General features: G+C 36.4%; 1 protein-coding gene across 1 annotated transcript; it reads right to left on the reverse strand.

The window, feature by feature from the left end:
* Positions 1-416: 416 nt before the first annotated feature.
* LOC134535838 (pseudouridylate synthase 1 homolog) lies at positions 417-20,498 on the reverse strand. Its single transcript, XM_063375161.1, has 7 exons — positions 20,345-20,498; positions 18,346-18,547; positions 14,727-14,893; positions 10,051-10,318; positions 8,164-8,422; positions 5,035-5,181; positions 417-606 (listed from the first exon to the last, which is right to left on the reverse strand). Exons 1-7 carry the CDS (start codon positions 20,367-20,369, stop codon positions 490-492), a joined length of 1,185 nt encoding a protein of 394 aa, XP_063231231.1. The 5' UTR covers positions 20,370-20,498; the 3' UTR covers positions 417-489.
* Between the last annotated feature and the right edge of the window lie 533 nt (positions 20,499-21,031).

A 21,031-nucleotide genomic window follows, 5' to 3' on the forward strand; every position in this document is an offset into this window, starting at 1 on the left:
ACTACTTTTGATTTTCCACGACTTTCAAGACCAGTTTTCAGTTCCCTTACTTTTGTGACCTGTACTCACGTGTAATGTCTTGTCTTTAATGTGAGACTAATTCAAACTCAGCAGTAGGGTGTGTGTGTGTGTGTTCACCGATACCAACAGCAGGACTTTCATGAACAAATGAGAATAAGTTATAGTATCTTGATCCCAACCTTTTATTCCTCACAGGACGTGCATGTTACAGAGAGGTTTCAGTTCAAATGACTGAAGTGCCAAAACTAACTAATATACAAGAAAAAGTTATAGGATGTGATCTGCTGCAAAAATTTTCCTTTTAGTTTTTTTTTTGTGAAAAATGATGTTTAAAATATAACAGACAGTTAATAACTAAATTATGTATTAAGGTAAAGTTAAAAATAATACCACACTTTACTTAACAACTTTATTTATAAAATAAAACCTTCGTGAACACATTACCGCTATGAACAGGGTACATACAACTTAGTCGTCTCCTGCCTGGATTCCGTCTTCCTCTTGTTCCGTTGGTGCCGTATCGTTCACGTGGTTCTCTCGCACGTCGTAGCTGTGAAGAGGCAGCGTCACCAACCAGTTCAGCATCATGTGGTCACGTTAAAGATTTGTTTTCTGTTTGCAGCAGAATGTAGGTAGGAACACCATGTGCATAACACCCAAGTAAAGTTACTCTCACTGAACTCTGAAGTCACCGAGAGATGATGCGGTCACTCTCCCTACCCTTCTCCCAACAAAGTCATTAACCAGACCCAGCGATGAGTCTCTCCTCTCAAGCGTTACAATGTTTTCAAGTGCACCGAGAAAACTCAGGCAGAGAATACAAACATACTATTGTACATAGCTTTTAGCATGTAAAGAACACATAGGCCATATTCAGTAAATGGTAGCAAGATGACAACTTTCATTTTCGTCATTTTATGAACCAAAATTTTACCAAACAAGCATGTTCAATGTCTCAAAAAAAAAACTACTAGTTTTATTATGAAAATATCTGTTTGATATAAAATTAAAGATATAAAATATATAAAAAGTTAATTTTTTATTAGCACTTGTATTGATATAATTGAAGATTCGGAAATTTCAGTTTTATTTAGAGGATAAACGTGCTTCAGTGAAAATTGTGAAAAGTCATAAAATTAAAAATACAGATATACTGATAATCATTGCTGGAATACCTATTTAAATAAAATTTTCTGTAAGTGCCAGAACAATATACACTAGTCAAAATATGTAACGGATCATAGAAAAATAGAGGATCCAAACCCAAGTCCTTGCTGGGTTGTTTTGTGTTCCACATTTATTATCAGCTTCTACACTGAATTGCAACTCGTCGAAGAACAGAACGTATATCTGTTTGACGTGCCTCCATCCCTTTATGTTTCTGGTTCCATGCCCGGTTTCAACGGGCTGAAGGGCGCTTTCTTTTCGTTAACAGGAGACATACCACGGGCCTATACGTGGATAGAGGCCGCCTGCCTGATTACAGTCAGTTTGAGATGACTCCCTGTGTCCTGTTGCTGTTTGCAAAGCACTTTGCAGTAGCATTGCACTCTGACCCCTGTTCTGACGGGCTGTCAATAGACGCTGCTTATAGCTCATGCTGCTGCTGGAAACATATCTTGTCTGATCCCCCAATTACTTTGATCTAGATAAATAAAAATGTAAATGTTTGTTTGTTCAAAATAGCTAATCTCCAAAATTTCTTCACACATTGCTTTGCAATTTTAACAAAACGTTGCATTCGACAATGTATGTTTTTTTATATACCTATGTTACACCTGTGACAGGTAAAATGATAGATAAAAACATAGATAGGTAAAATTTAGTGATGTGCGAGTCTCGGCATCATCGAGAACGAGTCGAGACAGAAATTTTCTCGATCTCGTCTCGAGATAATTTTTTTGGCTCGGAATTTTCAAGAATTTTGTAAACAAGAAATAGGTTAGGTAATATAATATATTGAGGCAGCATTTTGCGTTGCGTGTTGAAATAATTAACATATCTTCAACGTAACGTAGATCGAATAAAATAAAATATACTTGTTACGATAGTATACACGATAAATTATTAAAAAGTTAAAAACGAACAACTTCCGTTCACAAGTCACTACATGAAACGGTAAACGTAAACAATGAATTAAGCTGTGGTTATCACATTAAACTACAGAAGAAAATGATTATTTTCCGTTGATAAAAGCAACATTAAAGTTAAAAATAAATCATTTTCGGTATCAATATCAAGTATCAACGTAAAACGGTACGGTAAAAAATAAAAATAAACATGACTGCAGAATTCTTCCGCGATTGCATTTTGTTTTATGGCCTTAGGTTATACACACGGCCAGCAGTATATAACAAGCAACATGATGTTTAAATTGCGGTCCGTATCGATAGTGACATATCAATAGTGGTGAATGTCCAGACTTTCATGATCAAGTACCGTCCATGGCTCAAGGAAACTGTATAGACTATGGAGTCAATAACGTATGTTTACATACGACAGTAGGCAAATAAACTGTTAGTGAGTGTAAAGGTAAAGTTGTAATTGCAAACCGAAAACAAGTAAAGTTGAGTGCGATGCAGGAAAGTGTTAGTGGTGTGGATAAAAAAGAACGGAAAATGGCCACAATATGGAACTTTTATTTAAAAAAGAAAGAAGGTGGCGAATGTAAATTGTGTAAAAACATTATTAAAACGCCTTCATGCTCGACAAGTGGACTTTTGCGACACTTGAAACAACATCCAGCCGCTGAAAAAGAATTCAACAAAATAACTGCTGAAGAAAAGAAGACTTCTAGTCGACAACTTTCAATGTTTGAGTGTGTTGCAAAAAAACAGAAGCTTTGCATCAGCGATGTGAGGAAAAATCAAATAGACAAAAAAATTGCTATCATGATGGCTTGTGATTTTCAACCTTACAGCATGGTGGATGACCATGGCTTCAGAGGTCTAATCAACGAATTAGAACCTAGCTACGAGATTCCTTCGCGAACAATATTTTCAAGGACGGTTATACCACAGTTGTATCAAGAGGAAAGAACCAAACTGGCTGATGAAATTAGTACAGATGCCATCAATGGTCTGGAGTCGCTTTCTTTCACTACCGATACATGGTCATCTAGGAGACATGAAAGCTACATTTCGCTTACAGGCCATTACCTAACAGAAGAGTTCAAATTAAAATGACATATTCTTGGCAATTACCACTTACCAGGCTCACATACTGCAGATGCAGTACATGCAAAGCTTGTAGGGGCAATGGAAGAATGGAATTTGCCAACTGATCAAGTCCCAGTTTATGTCATAAAAGACAATGCATAAAACCTTAAATGTGCCATAAGGAAAACCTTATTTCATCATGTTCAGTGTTTTGCACATACACTACAGTTGGCACTGCACGATGCAAAAAATGAACATGATATTACAGCACTTTTGGCAAAAGGACGAGCTATTGTTGGCCATTATCGACACAGTAATGTTGCTTGTGAGAGGCTGCATGCACTTCAAGTGAAGCTAAACAAACCTGTTCACGAGCTACTGCCAATGGTGCCAACTAGATGGAATAGTGAATACACCATGCTGTCACGTCTTGTTGAGCAGCAGGTGCCCATTTCTGCTGATTTAGGAGAGAGCATGGCAGTGGAGAACTTCACCTCTAGTGAGTGGAAACTAGCTGCTAGCATTGCACATACATATTTTGCAACCAATAGATGAGGCCACAACCGAGTTATGTTACTCAAAGTTCCCAACACTGTCATCAAAAATCCCATTGATATATGGAATTGAAGCAATGCTTACAAACTATGTCCAAACAGACCAATGCAAATCTGGTACTGCATTTGCTAAATCACTGCAAAGAGGTTTAAATTCAAGATTTCCTTCATATTCTTGTGTGAAAGAAGATCTTCTTTCAATGACGCTTGACCCTAGATTCAAGACTGTGATATTGCAAGACCATGAAAAGTTGTTGTGCACGAAATACATCACTTCACATCAGCAACCTGAAAATGATTATCGTCCTGAACCAGAACTGGAGCAGGTGACTGAAGCTAAAGAGACTTGCTCACTGTGGTCAAGTTTTGAAATGTTGAAGAAGACATCACAATCATCAGTTAGGACTAAATCATCAAGTCTGGAGGAAGAACTAAAAATATATTTACGTGAAGATGTAATTCCAAGGAACGGTGACCCACTTACCTGGTGGAGAAACAACAAGATACGCTTTCCAGCTCTGGCTAAAGTAGCAAGAAGGTATCTGGCAATACCAGCTACACAAGTTGAAAGCGAACGACTATTTAGTACTGCTGGAAACACTGTGAGCATTAGGCGTGAAAATTTGTTGGCTGAAAATGTTGAAAAGCTGGTGTTTTTAAATAGCCGCTTTAGACCTTAAATTAGGCTAGCCACTAGAGTGTTCTTTCTTTGTAAACTAATGTTTCATTCATCGTCTTTTGTGGATACTTGATAAAATTATTGAATAATTATGTATGTTTGTCAGATTATTGAGTTTTACTTTTTTGGACCATATTATCCTGTTAACTAAAGTACAGATTTCTCGATCTCGACTCGATTCTCGAGAATTTTTAAATTGCTTTCTCGATCTCGTCTCGAATTCAAAAAAGTCTTTCTCGCACATGCCTAGTAAAATTATAAATACATGTTTGTGTGTTTGTCTCCTCATTTGTGAAGACAAAGATATACATAGGAAGATATATACATAGAGCTATAGAGAAGTATAGAGATAGGGAGGTATACAGATATAGAGAACTATAGATACATATATGGACAGAGATCGAGTGATATAGATTTTATATATATATATATACACACACACACACACACAGAGAGAGAAATATAGTGAAATTATAGAGATAGAGATGCTTAGTATATGTGTATCTACTTCAAACAAATTACAAAAAAATTGTGTGCTTTCTCTTTTCTTTCATTTCCATTTAACCAGACTGTGCCACAGGAATGCGTGGCCGGTACAGCTCGTTTATTAATACAAAGGATACGACTTCTCTTTGGTTTCTGTTTCCACGATTGCTGGGTGAATGAACTTCTTTTTAAACTTTGCAACATCTTCGTCATATTCATGCCAATCTAGGCACTCGTGTATTCCATCTTTACCAAACTTTTGATTGTAGCGATCATAGTGGATCTGGAAAAAAAAAAGTATTGTATGTAGTACTTTCCATAATATTTAGCATCACATTCTGAATGTAGACCCTACCTAAGTAACAAAGGTATTCTGTGGATGTATATACCGTAATCACTCGCGTAATGTCCGCAGTAATTTGACCACATTTTTGGCAAAAAAAAAATGGGGTGCGGACATTATGCGAGGAAAAATACAAAATTTTGTGTCTTAATTATTACTAAAAAGGCACAAAACGTATCTAAAATCAATTTGGATTTCACTAGCTATTTTAAAAGAATATTGCTGCGGGATCGCTTGCAAACAACCCGGCTTAGACCATGTTTACTTTGCTGTAATTGCCACCGGTAACTGTCTCGCACCCGCCGGAACATTAAAAAAAATTACGCGCTACACTGAAATAAGTGTGGTTACGTGTGCCTTATTAATGTGATTAATATGTGATGGATTAAAACGGCTATTAACGGCACGGCTGCAATATTTTAGCCGTACCATATCCTTACGTGCGGCGCGTAGGGAACCAGCGAGCTGGCAACAGCGCAGTGACTCACCAGTTCCACATCTGCTGCGCACTGTACTCCCCCCTCTCCCGGCAATCTGATGGCCTTCGTGACGTAGAGAAGGAGGAAGGGGAAGGAAACATTTAGAGCGTGAGAATGACCAAGGGAGGGATTCCAACCAAATGTAAACAAAGAGGGGTTCTGTTCTGTCCTGACACGTAAAACAGGGTACACACTAATTAAAGTTGACGTTTCTTTTACGCTGCGCTGCGTGTCTTACCTCAACAGAAAACAAGACTGATCCACGCTGTGTTGCATTTGTTGACTGCAACTGTTCTTTTATTTTCTGCCACTGACGAACACTTTTTTCGTGCACTTCAAACTCCCTTTCAGCAGCCCTGTTCCCATGCTCTTACACATAACGAACAACTCTTAATTTAAACCGCGCAGTGAAGGATTTATATTTACCCATTCTGTACTCTACACTACAAAACTTGACGCGAAACTCATGCCTTGAACTTGCGTGCGTGTTGGTCAGCTGTGTTTACCGTTACCGTGCTTTGTTCAGTTCAACGAATTTCCCCACCCTTTCAGGACAGGAGAGAAAGGACAGCTCAAGGTCACGGCTTTGTTTACAGAGCCATCAACTTTCCATTCATACTGCGTCCTTTAGGGGTGGCCAAAGTTGTGTTGCCCGCAGTAGACAACTGGTGCGGACATTATGCAAATTTTTAATTTTTTCTTTTAAGGATATATAAATAAAGGGTGCGGACATTATGCGAGGGCGGACATTACGCGAGTGAATACGGTATTACAATTGGATTCAGAAAAGGTATGTCTACAACTAACTTTCTTTTCTTAACCCAATTAATAACGTATTTTCTAATAAGGGTCAAGCAGATGCTTATTATTTTGACCTAGCTAAGGCCTTTGACACAGAATATCATTCTCTGGTTTTAGGTAAAATATCCAACTGTGGTCTTTGCACCAATTATGTAAATTGGTTCTACAGTAATCTGACCAAAAGAAGTTTTTTTGTTACTATAAAAAATCACAATTCTATTATGTTTCATTCTTGCTTTAGCATCCCTCAATGTTTTGAAATTTTAATTTTCATTTAAACACTTAAGTCAGAAGCAGAGTGAATTAACAAGGGCTGCCAGTCTAGCTTTGATGTGATTATGTTTTTTTTTTTTTTTAAACAATTGCAAAGCGCAAGACTGCGCAACACTAAACGAACTGGACTTGCATTCAGAAGGACTGACTTGAGTTTGAACATAGGTAGTCAAGTCATACTGGTTTTTATGGTCTCCAGTTTCAACCAAAAACCAATCTATCACCACCCCCAGGCAAGTGGTGCACTTAAAAGTGTGTCAAAAAAATACCCAGTGAACCAATTTCAGTAATTTTTCATGACCTTTAATATTATAAAACATTTTTTATATCACATACCTGATGGTACAATAACCATAAATATCAGCAAAATGTAATACAAAATATGTATCCACTATTTGCAGGAATGTACTTTTTTTTAAGCTGATACCTTCCTAATGATTTAAGGAGGCATATTCCAACCATTCATACTAAATGTGTGACTATAAACTGACAGAAGCAAGGCATTAAAAAAAAATTTAAGTTATTGAGACTGAATTACCGTGTTTTCTCGTATAATCGTCGCACATTTTATTCTAAAATCAAGTTTGAAAAGTAGGGGTGCGATGATTATGTGGGAAAAATTTTTTTTGTTAAGTAAAGTTATTCATAAAAACAAAACCTGTTCATGGAAAGTACGTTTATTTAAAAAAAAAAGGTGGAGTATACAAAGCATGCCAAACAATCTTTATTAATAATTCCTTAAACAAACACCTTTCTTCAACTTTAGAAAGAAAAACCAAAACTCTAACGCGAACGCAAGCCACTTGAATCTGATGTGAACTAACGTGTCGTAGTACACACTTGCCACGAAAGAATGCGGGCTATCAAATGTAGTTAACCGGCACCTGACAGAGAGTGCATGTTGCATCCAATCGGCGAGATATCGATACTCGACTACGTGCGCACGCTCTATACGGGAAGCAACATAACCAAACATGAATGATGCGCTAGCTACATTTTTGTAAGCGGTACGCTGCCGTAACGCAGACAATCAGATAAAGGAAATAACGTTTAAAAACGTCTTTATAAGAAAATTTACACATCAAACAACTTTGTATTTTTCTGTTAATTTATTAAGTACGGTAAGTGGTAATGACCGAATAAATATTAGATTTCTACTTTAAAATACATCGTTTTATACGGAAAAGATACTTACACAAAGCACTCGGCATCTACTAGCGGGACCAAAAACATCATGCGACGTTTACGCGAGAAGTTTTTTTTATCCCAATTTTGACAGCCTAAAATATGGTTGCGACGATTATGCGATAAAACACGGTTAATATGTATTCCCAAATGTGAATGATCGCACCGACCCAAGCAGACGTACCTCCTCCAGCACGAGGCCGGCGCCCGGGGCCACGGGAATGTCCAGCCGCTCGGCGGTCCTCCACGCCCGCGACACGGTCTCCGCCGGCGCCAGGCCGCTCACGACGGCCACGGCCAGCCCCACCATCTTCCTGATCTGGTGTAGCATGAAGCTCTGCCCCTTCACCTTCAGCACCACCATCTCCAGCTCCCCGCTCACGAACGGCTCCTCCGCCTCGAAGCTCATGATGTACCTGTTGTTGCTCGGGTCCAGCGGCTTCCTGCAACCCGCGCCCGCATCTCTACATACAACACCAACCTAATTAATTAAACGAGTTTTTCGATTACTTGTAATATTAATCTTTTTAATGTAATTTACCAAATCTTTCAATTCCTAAAAACTATAAAAAAAAAAAAAAGCTATTTTTGTATCTTGGGATCGGTACTATTTTTTTTTCTCAATGAACAATGTCTTGATTGGCTTCCCTTGTAAGTTTTAGCCACATCAAGTTTCAACCAAATAAAGTCTTGAGTTTCGGTTGACACTGCATTCCGCCACCATCTGCAGTGTTGACCACAACTACGGAGACTGATCGTTACAGCTTGGAGGTGGCCAAAACCCACAAACCAAATAAATTCACCCCTTCTTCAAGTGGCCTCGTAAGTCTAGGCAATATGTTGGGAGAGATTCACGGTGGGACAAAAGTAACGCAGTTACAGCTGGCATCGTAGCAGTGTTATCCGAAATCACATACGTATTCTGAAGCATTGGTCTCCATTAATAACAAAGGCTAATTTACTTAATGTGTTCCAAATTGTGTAGGGAAATATTCTTTATGTAATATAAATGTGTATAATAACGCTCAATGATAAATATGTCAAACCATTTAGCTTTATAAGACTACCATAGAATACTTTGTACGACAAATACAACACCGCGTAACGGGAAATCGTTACGTCAGTTGGCTGGTTGACTTGCCCGTCCGGGCATGATCTTCAACTCACGTCGTGTACCTTTCCAAGCTATCCTTTACTGGCAGTGAAACCAATATTACTGATATTTATATTTTATTTTTCAAAAATTAAAGTGCTTATTCGTGTATCACCGCTTGGTTTCCATTAATCCTGTCAGGCCTGTTTTACATGTAACCTGAAATTTTACAAAAAAATTTATAACAAATTACCTATTATTACTGGATTGTATGATAAAGGCTGTTACACACTCACTTGGATGCCATGATTCCAAAATAATTCCAACTGCAGGTGCTTGCACATGTAAAGTTACCGGCAGACGAATGGGCAGACATTGCTTTATATTAGTGCAAGTTCCCTGCCACTGGATAGACAAGTTCATCACGGCCCGGTCTATGGCCAGGCAACAACTGTATGGCCTGACGGCATATGCACGGACTTTTTTTTTGCATGTGGCGATTTCGTGCCAACTGAAATTTACAGACGTGATATTTAAGAATGGGGCAGTAAAATTAATATTGCGCTAAATGAATATGCGCAATCTGAAGATGTGATAAGTGAGGTTTATTGTACAAGAACTTTACGTTATAGACATTGTCTCGTTGCATGCCGCAGTTTTGTAGTCTGTCCGGACTCGTGTGGTCCTGGGACATTTCAACAGTATGCTCATGTCACATACAATTCTTTGCACAAGCTATTTTTTTTTTTTAATATTAAATCACTGTCCAAGCCAAAAGTCTTGGAGGCTACACTTCCTAGTTGCCCGCCCTCTCATAGTTTCTCAGAACGGCACAATTTTTGGTAGCTGTTTTGTAACAAACTGTTACAAAACTGAGTTTGCCTTTATAAAGTTTTCTTCAGTGATGTACGCTCACCTGCCAATACATTTATTTTCTACATTACACAAGTAGGTAGAAAATAAAACTGTGCTTCTTACCTTCTAGAAGTGAAATTGTGGAAATTGTGTGTGCCTTCAAATAACTTCATTGTTTCCCTAACTTTCTCCATGATCTCCGGAGAGATGCGAAAAGTTTCATCGACAGCCTGACCTGATGGCGTGAAAGCAAACGTTGGCAACATGTAAGAATATGTCCTGGCATCACAAGATGATTTGCTGTTGAAATTTTTTGTCACACGTTTCAGGCCAAGCACTCTGATTTGTTCTGGCAAGTGTTCATTTATCTCTTCCACCTTTGATTTCTCAGCTGTAAATAAATGTACAAAGACGTTATTCAGATACAGTACAGATCAACGAAATACAGTACAATGTAAACATTTCAAACATAAATTATAAGTCTAAACTCACTTTTTAAAAAAATCAAATAGTGAAACTTAATAGTTTTGGTTCATTAATAATTCTCAATCCTGTGTTAATCCTACATATCTTAATTCACTGTTCACTAAGCCTTTCGCTGGTTAAAAATGAAGACAATTATACTTGTTAAACAATGGAATTTTTGCAGTAACAGTTGCTGAAATTTGTCAAGAAAAAATGAGGATTCTCGTTACATCTTATTAAAAAAAAAGTACATTATATGTAAAAATCGCAGCCCTGCAAAAAAAATGCTTCCACAATATGTTCCTTTAGCAAAATATAAAAAGCTTTTAATTAAACTGTGACAGTATTATTGTAAGATTATTATCCATGGGATTGTCATGTTTATTTCTAAGCCTATTAATAAATACCAGTAACAAATCAAAATATTTAGTTTTCACAAATTTAAGTAAATAATATTAAGTTGTAAAAATTAGAAAATGAATTCAACAAATTCAATATCAGTAATAAGCAAAGTGGTTGTGTTATTTATACTTGGCTTAATAATATTAACTACATGACAGTAAAATTATATTGGGGTCAATTAGCAATAAGAAATCTATTGATGCCGCAAATTTATTATTCCTGTGAGGTGCTATGCAAGTCATTTAATTTTTAAATGTTAATGTTAAATATAGCACCACAGTTGAGTATGTGTTCAAATAAAATTAATTACATGTATCCTTCAACTTTCCTCCAAAGGATAGCATTGTTAACTGACAAAAACATTTTGGCGTTTAATGTGTTTTGTACATAGGGACGTTAGAGACAAATAATGAGACGGAGCAGCAATTACAGAATTAGCAGAGGGAAACAGAAGTACCACAAAACTTAACAGCTCATGTCACATCCACCACTTTTCCCACTCGCAAAACATCTTGGTTTGGCTTTCCTGGAAATTTATCAGAACCACATGACTGCCACAACCCCCATAAAAAGTTAAAATAGCACACGTTGAGTTCATTTAAATATTGTACACAGATCACTACAATTTCTTCCCAAATTCTCACCAAGTTTAATATGGATATGTGATTATTCAATTTGAATTGAATAACTTAATATTCAATGAAACATTTCCAACCTAAGGTTTAGATTTAATAGCTGTCACAGCTGTAAATACTATTTACTCTCACTGTTAAAGTAATATACAATATTTACCTGAAAATACCATAAACATTTTGATTATGAGTTTATGAAAAATACTTTATACAGTGGAAATCACAATTCAGAAATATAGAAATTTAAAAATATATATATATTTAAATCAGTAAATTTATATGATATTTACTAGAGCATTTCTGGTGCCACTATCAGCGGAATGATTTACATGGCCTTTTATGAAACAGCAAGCTGCAGTTAAAAAAATGTAGTTTTAAGGCTGTAGTTTAAAAAGCAGAGAATGCAAAGAACACTGTGATATGAGGTCACCTGGGAAGGTGAAAGAGGAGGTTGAAGAGATGTTAACTAGCAGCCACAGCACAAAGAAGCAGAAAAAACCCAGTGGCTAACGCCATTTAAACATTCTCCCTCCACTCCCCAGCATTACGAAGTGTTATCCTGTTCAGAAAGCCTGCAAAACATGTAGTTTTTCAACTAAGCTGTTCCCATCACTGTTAATTCACTATTTCCAGCTCCATGTTAAGATAACTAATGCCAACCCCTCATGTTTAATAAGTATAACACAAGCAAAGTTTAACACAAGAGTAAAAAGGCTTTACGTAACTAAATTTATAACAGGCTACTTAATGACTTTTCAGGGAGTAATGAAATCATCAATACTTTATGTTTTGTTTTCTTCGTCCATCTCACCATTTTTATAATTACATATCTACAAATATTTGAAATATATTTCCAGGATATAATTTATTTTAAAATTATCACTGCCTAATTTTTTTTTACACTGTCACCACACTTCAATACCATTGCAATTGTTTCATGATAAATGGCAACATAACTTTTCCCTTGAGCTTTCAAGAATATAACTCTATATTTATGTAGGTATCCTAATCAGGTGGATCAAAAATATGTTTTTATATGTCAGAAGGCATTAATTCATGGCCAGGTTTGTAAATTTCTTGCATTTTACACCACAAGATTATTATAATTTAAATCCAGCTTTCATTCAGCTTTAGCAAAGATTACATTTTCAATAGGACAAATACTAATTTTTTTAAATTATAAGTATAGTGATTGCTGTGAATGGGTAAGCATTACTCCTACGTGTCTCTCATTCTTCTCCTGAACTGAATCTCACTACTAGACAATACACAATCCTCAGCTAACAATAATGATACTCATAAATCTAACTTATAAATATTTTACATTTGTTTTCTTGTTTTTACTGCTCTTTTATTTTAAAAATCTTTCTAATGACAGCAATGTTATTGAACCTTGTAGCTTACATGCTTTTCAGAATTTGTAAAATGATTCTGCTGTTGGATCTGGTTAAAATTTTGTTATTTCTACACTTTTCAGACTTTACTACACTGTAGTATAAAATGTCTGAAAGAATGTATATAACAAAAAAAATACCTTGACTGAATTTTTACAGCAAATTAGTATTGTATGTTGTGTTTTAACAGCTACAGCAGTCCAATACAAACTGAAAGGTATAGTAATAAATTTATTATGAATATAACAGCAGATTCAAGGGAAGTTATTGGGTATTTTAGTATGATATACGTGGATCCACTGCTGTATAAACAGAATTTGTAAAAATAAAAATGAGTGAGGTGATGCAAAACAATTATAAATCACTAGCTAAAGTACCTGGCATTGCCCGGAAAAAACACATCAAACTTTAAGGAACATCAGTAACGAGTTTTAAGTTTGTAAGAAATACACTTGTAAAATAGGAAATTTTGATTTTAAAGTCCCATTGATTGCATAATCTCGGTGCATCAAGGCTACGCATCAGCAAATCCGGGACGCCAATCTTCAGCTTCATTTTGTGGGGAGGCAGGTAACCCCTAGGCAAGACGTGATGGACGCACCAAACGATAGCGCGTTACAAATTCAAGGCAACGCCATCTACTGACGGAGTTCTAAACTAAACTGTTATTAGCGCCTTTAGTTCGCTAGCAGCCGCGAGCTTCACTAAGCGGATGGGTTTCGCCAAGGAGAAGGATAGGAAGTTGGCAGACCTTACTAGATGATTGTGTGGTGGACATAGAGAAATGACTCAAACACACTGTGTGTCTATTACCTACCACCTATGATTTTCTATTATAAAAACCGAATTTACCCCTTTTTCACTCCCTTAGAGATGGAATTTCATAATTATATGTAGTCTATGTCACTATCCGGCCAAAAACTATCTATATGCAAAAAATCATGTCAATCCATTGCTTCATTGCTGCGTGAAAAAAGGACAAACAGAAAAACACACTTTCACATTTATAATATTAGTAGGAATTGGAATTGTATTTGAGAGGAAGCAGATTCAAATCCCACTGCAGCCATCCTTATTTCTGTTCCATGGTCAGGCAATCTCCGTTTGCCGTGCCCGACAAGAGACGGGGTAACGTACAACTGAACACTTGCCACACAGAACAAGCATGCCAAGTGGTGGGACTGCAGACTAAAGAGATTCTGGGTTTGAACTTCGGTTAAACCATCAAAATTTCAATAATGTTTCTTAAAAACAAAACTTTAAACACACCACAAAATTTACCCTAAAATCTCTTTATATACATTCCTCTATAAATATTACTATATTTCTTCATATATAAAAAAATCCCTCTATGTCTCTTCCTCTACAAATTTCTATGTATCTGTGTTTCTATCTATATCTCAATCTATTTCCACATCTATATCTCTCTCCATCTATATATATATCTATATATATTCCTCACTGTCTCTCTGTACCTTTCTCTATATCTGTGTTTCTATGCCTGGATTAACAGAAACACAATCATTAACAGAATACACAATCATTTACACATATATTTTTACCTATCTATATTTTTATCTATCTTTTTACCTGTCACAGGTGTGACATAGGTATATAAAAACACGCGTGCATTTAAACACAACGTTGTGTCGAAATTTCAAATCAATCCGTGACAAACTTTTGGAAATTTTAAGATTTTGAACGAACTAACATTTCGATTTTTATTTGTGTAAACCATTAATAAATAATTGGTCATTATTATCAGTGGTACGCCATTAATTTATCTGGTCCCTCCCGGGGTTTTCAAATACCAGTTGTGACCTCGCTGAACCAAACTACTGACTGACTGACGCGTGAGTTCCAAGCAGTACGTGCAACAAACATCCACGGTATCAACACGACTCACGCAGTTTGAGGGAGACCACCTGCCTGGCCGCAGACACGCCCTTGTCCGTGCGTGCCGCTCGCTGGAACATCACTTGCTGGGGCGTGATGTACGCCTCCTCTGTTATCAGGCTGCTCTTCAACAGCGCCTTCATCAGGTCTTCTTCGATCGTCTTTGTGCCAGGATTCCTTCAACCAAAAACCAGCTCCAACTGTTTGGATTCCCAGAATAAAATTTAATAGTTTTTTTTTTTGCCTATACAATATTTCTTGTAATCACGCATAAACTAATGCAAACGTGGCAAATATTCAATGTTGGCAAAATAATTGCATTTTTTTGCCTAAGTTTAATTTAAACAGCAATCTTGTGACGGAACATACGCTCGTTACAAGGCTACCTTGCCCTTGTGGTTAGAAGACATAGTTAGGACTGGTGACAGTGGAGAAAGTGGTGAAGTGTCAGCTAGTGTACGAAAAAGAAAAGCCAGTGTAAATCACCCCGGTGCTGCAGTTGTCAGAAGGTTTACTAGATTTGGTCAAAAAGTCTGACATCACTCGTACTCTGAGTAAAAATACAGGGTCTGCTGTGAGAAAAAAATGCAGTCGAGAAGCTGTCTCACACACCATGCTGATTCTCATCATTGCTATTGTTATTTGAAGGTTATTTATGTAAATTTAAAACAATAACTTCTTTAGATTTGTTTTTTCTGTCACAACAATTTTAAACAGATATTCACACGGTTAAATATAATGGGTGATAAAATGCACGCAAGTTATAATAATTACAAATACTTGTTCACCTTTTTACACCAATTGTATTACATTACATGAATATCTGTTGAAAATCGTTATGACAAAACCACAAATGCAAGGGAGGTATAATTTCAGTAAGAACCTTTAAAAAATAATAATTACTAGAAAATGAAAAAAATAAAATATAATACGGCCTGTGCGACCGAGCCTTCAGTCAATCTACGAGGGACTCTGACCAGGATCCTGGACTACTTGTCATGCTTGCAACAGGGAGGTCTCGTCAGTGTCGAGTCCACAAGCACTAAGAAAAGCCAGTCAGTGAGCATTGGCCAAGCATGTCGACGGATGACGGGATCCTGGTCCAGACCGAGTAAGGTATCACAAGGCTGTCACTGCCCCTGCAAGTTCCGATGGTGAGTCGGTGAAGAAAAGAACGGTTACTCGCTGCAAACCGGCCCACGCTGATCCACGCGGCAACACTCGTGCTGCTATCCAGGAGCGAGCTGGGAGTTGGTCAGTGACGTACAGTTTCATGGAATGGAGAAGGAACGGGTCATCCAGCTCCACAGTGATCGGGCACCCAGCCCGACGAGAACACGACCCGTTACCAGTCGGCAATCCCCCGTCGACAGCAAGGAACAGGCTGGTGAGTCCGTCACCGAAGCATGACTGAGGCGAATAACTAATGTACAGTAAGCTTGCAGAGTCAGCGGGCAAATTAAGTGTAGTTAAATTTTCTTTTGGTGTAACGAATCGAGATTAACCCAGCATCCCAGAGGGAACTAATCAACATTAACCAATAAGTTTTACTGAAGCTTGATTGCCGGAGTGCTGCGAGAAGTTAGAACTAATAATCTTGTTGAAACTAATAAACTCAGTGAAACATTGTTTAGTTAATTATGGCGGCTACCAAACAGGGTTGGCAAAATGTGTCTTGTGTAGAGAGTCTGAAGTAGGGACTTGGATAGAAAACAGTTACTGTATGCTAAAATGTATTTTTCAGTGTGTTTGTTGGGTGCAGTATTAATATCCATTATCATGTTTGTTTAGGTTGTAAGTCAGCTGCCGTCCTGATAAAGAAACATCTTGTGTAATGGCTGGATGGACATGTGTATATATGTAATTAGGCCCTATTTACTGTATTATTATGTACCCCTGCCTTAACCCTCAAGTCATCGGTTCAGATGCCAAAAAACACTCTTATCAAAAAAAACCATAAACATATAACCTAAGTTATTTTATGGTGATATAGCATTCCATCATCAGCAGAAAATTTTAGAGACACTTAAAAAATATAGATTACATATACCTAATAAACTTCTTAGTGACTTATGCAACATTTTATTCAATTCTGGACTTTTTTGGGACTTTGGGAACATAGTAAATACCCTGGTACAGTCACAGTATTGATGATGCTAATGACCTATGGGGGAGGGGGAGTGAATTTAAGGCAACACCGACCCACAGAGAAGGAACTTCCGGACCACGAGCCTCAAGACACATCATTTCCGGTATGTTACAATGTGATGTGAGGCAAAGTAGAGAGCTCTTTAGTTTCGCACATGCAGGCCGCAGAAGGCAATGCGCTGTCAGCAAGTTCTCGGGACAACGTTCGGAGCCCCGTACCTCACCCCGGGCGCGTGCAGAGGTACGAAAGCGGTAACCGCAGAGAGGAATGGGGTCTTGCTTTCCACATCTGCGACCTCTCTGCCCAACTCCATTCACGAGGTGAGAAGCCAGCACAATACAAGGGTGTCCTAAAATGCATGATATGGTGGATATTATCTCTTGTACTTATTTAGGAGAGTGCCGAGCAAATATTTCATTGTATAGCTGTAGTAAAGTTTTGAGATAATTAAATGCAGTTTGAATAATATAAAGAGCATTATTTGTTACTGGAGATACATTTCATTATAAGAACTGTCAGCCAGGTATCACCTATTATTCTAGTTCCCTTGTAAACTCTGAGGGAATCAAGGTAAGAAGTAAAAGGCTTGTTTACGACAGTATAATGTCAACAAACAACAGAGATGATAGAAAATGCAAAGGTGGCGGGAAAATTCCTGTGGAACTCTAAAAATGAAAATCTTACTCCTTTCAAATGCTCTAAAACCTTACCTAGAGCATGTGAAAAGATCATCTGCCGAAAATCTTAATGTAAATCAGAGAAATTAAATCTTTAAAAGCACAAAAATATAACATGAGATGAAATTAAATTGTGGGGTGACTTTGAAACTTCTTGTTTAACAGAATTTATTCAGTAAATACTGTAACTGCTAGGGAAAATTTAATAAGAAACATTAGCAAAGTTGTCAATCATACCCTCTTTTTACATTAAGCAAGTACACTTTTTATCAGTTTGTTGTAAGAAAAAATAAAGGACGTCTTGATTTCTCATTCCTTGTATTCTGTCGATAAATATTTGTGTCCAAATAACTAAATATCCAAATGTATTTTTTTTTTTTTAATTTTGTATTCTATGCACCTTTCCTTTAATTTTTTTTTAATGTGACAATTGCTAACCAGCGATGCTCACTACCGAGCCACTAAAAGTTTAATAAAATAAGTTAATAACAAATATTTTATTTATTTAATTTATTCTCATATAACAGGATTTGTCAAATGCCTTTGAGCAAACCAGTAAATATTAAAAAAGATCAACTACATGCGATAAACTGAACTAATTCAAGTGGGGATTGAACCTCGGTCATATTCGTAGTGTGCTGATTACATGGTCTTGGTTGAATGAACTTAGGACCCTTAGCTTGGCAGAAATTCCTTTACTTAAATCTTCCCTAAGAAATTAATCATTTTAAATTATTGGAATCAAAAGTAATTAACTTGTATCACAAAATTCCACCGATGTCTATAGAAATTATGGTTCGTACCTTTGCATGCCCAAATACCCCAATCCAGAGTAACACATCAGCAATGCAACTTTCTTCCTCTTAATTCTATCGACTTCAACTTTCTGTTTCTTAGCGTCGATGATCTGGGTGTCTTCGATGAGCGGCCTCTTCTTAGTAGGATCTTCTTCCGCCATCGTGTTGGAAACAGCAGCCTCACTTATATTACGTCTCAGAAAAACACCTATAAAAAACACCGAAGGTGTTTTCAAAACAGCAGACAGACAACGTAACACATGGTACTTCTGGTAAAAAAATTTCAGTTTTTTTCTAATTCTAATAATTCAAACTAACTAATAACTAATAATTCAAAGAGATTTTCCTTTCCGCATCCCAATCTTATTCCTCTAGCAGACCATACAGCCTATTTGGACTCTTTTTGTTCATAATATTTATAACTATAAAATTAAATGTAGCAATATTCTTGATAACACCGGATTGAGAATCCCCCAATTCAATTCTCGCCTCTTTTCTAGAGTATGTACTATTTATAACAAGAATGATCTTATTTATAGACTCATTACAAACTATAATAGACACAACACCAAGTAAAATTCTCATTATTACTAATATTTTATTAATCTTATATAATTGTACATTAAATTAATCTAACAATTTTCTATATATATAAATTTAACCATGTTACTCTCATGAAACTTTTTGTAAGTGTAAGTAATTATTTGAATTTAAGTATTCATATGGATATTTGTATGTTGTGTTGTGTTGTCTTGTATTTTTGTCCTACTATTTGTTTTGTTCTTGTAATTGTTTTGTTCTAGTATTTGTTCTGTTCTAGTATTAATGTTACTGTATTTGTTCTGTTCTAGTATTAATGTTACTGTATTTGTTTTGTACTTGTCCTAAATGTTGTGCCCACCGTTGGAGCCTTATGCTGTTGGTGTGGCATGTTACAAATCAAATAAATAAATAAAATTATTATCTATGGACTGGAGCCAAAGCCATTATTTAAATCTTTTCTTATATCCTTATGGGCTAATGGAAAGAAACAGGACAATTTTATATTACTAAGGAATTCTATGGTGAAAACTTACTTAACCTTAACAGAACATGATTGTGAAATTAATGAATTTAAAAAAAATTTGAAAATTGAGTTTTTGGGCATTGCTGCCTTAGGTCAATTATCCCAAGAAGTCCTGGTCAGACTTTTTTCGAAACATGTATTTCTGATTGCAAGTCTGTGTCACTCAGCTTCCTGGAACATGAATGAGCGAAAGCAGAATGCAGCCCTGTCTACCTGCAATGTTTTATTTCTTATTTCAAATAATTACTAAACAACAAGTAGAAACTAGGGATAAAAAGCACAAAATAGATGACTGTGCGCTCTTTGTTTGCTCCAATCACGGTTCATTAAGTAGGGTTTAATTTTAAAATAGAAAAAAAATTAGTCTTGTTTAAATAATGTTCTTTTGCAGGTATAGAAACATTGACTGCAACCAAAGCCACATTTGAGAAATTTTATTTGAATTTTTTTTTCTAAAGAAGACCTAAACTTCACAATTACCAGCTAAAAGATACTGAGAAAAATACCTGAGATAGTGGGGAAAATAAATTTAAAAAATAAGGCAGTCTATTTCATGTCTGATTCATGCAAATTGCATGGAATATTAGTTTGGAAGAATTCTTAGTTCATTTCATTGGGTATGCAAAACTTACAGTAGTCTACAAACCACTCTGGTACCGATTTTTAATATTTAACAGCATTGACAGATCAGTGTTTTTTTTTTTTTTTTTTAATGAGTTTTTGAAACAGACGAAGAGTATGCACAGTTGGAGTGAATGTGAACTCAAACTAAGATGAAGTAAATGTTCGGTTTTGTTAAGGTTAACCATTATGACGTGAAAAAGTGTTAAATGATGTTATTAAATACATTTCCAGTCAACTTTGGCGAGGTTTGTATAATAGCACCAAGCTAAGAATTCGTGCAAAGATAAAAGATTTGAACAACAAACAAACACTTACGCAAAGTTTTTAAAGTAAAACGCATTAGAAGATCAATCACAACACCTCACAATCATTCGGCAGGATCCAAAAATATGGTTATGAAAATGTAAAATAACAAAAACAGTATATCATAGATTTAGGAATAGTACACACTTTGGTACACAGTAAAGGTAAATTAAACACAAAGATGGATGTGAAACCTAGTCAGAAATCCGGAAAAAAATAACTATTGTAAAGAGTAGGTTGACACAAGAAGCATTAATAGATTAGGTTTGTGGTCCCAAAATATAAAGTTTGGGTACAAATAATACAAGAGAATCATTATATTGTTTACAGTGATATAACAAAGCCAAAATTAAAAATTAATAATAGTTTTAACTGTAGTGTTCCAAAAACTTCATGACCGGCCGCCTTCTGCTGATCGATGTTGGCTGATGATGTACAGGGTTGTCAACTAGTGTAATTGGTGCACCCACACACTATTTCATTGGTTCAATGGTAGAACTAAACTCGTCTCAAAGTGTGAAGTCGTCACATGGCCGGCAAGCAGCAGATTTTGGCCCGACAAAGAATCACCAACTGTTATAGACACCAGAGATGCTATGATAGTGATTGTGGCAAACTGGTTATAGAAAATTACAGCAGCTTTAATAAGATTGGTATTTATTCGCATGCAACCTGACCTCCATGTATGCTCTGCCTGAA

Source organism: Bacillus rossius, chromosome 10 (assembly GCF_032445375.1).
Source record: "Bacillus rossius redtenbacheri isolate Brsri chromosome 10, Brsri_v3, whole genome shotgun sequence".
Classification (NCBI taxonomy): domain Eukaryota; kingdom Metazoa; phylum Arthropoda; class Insecta; order Phasmatodea; family Bacillidae; genus Bacillus; species Bacillus rossius.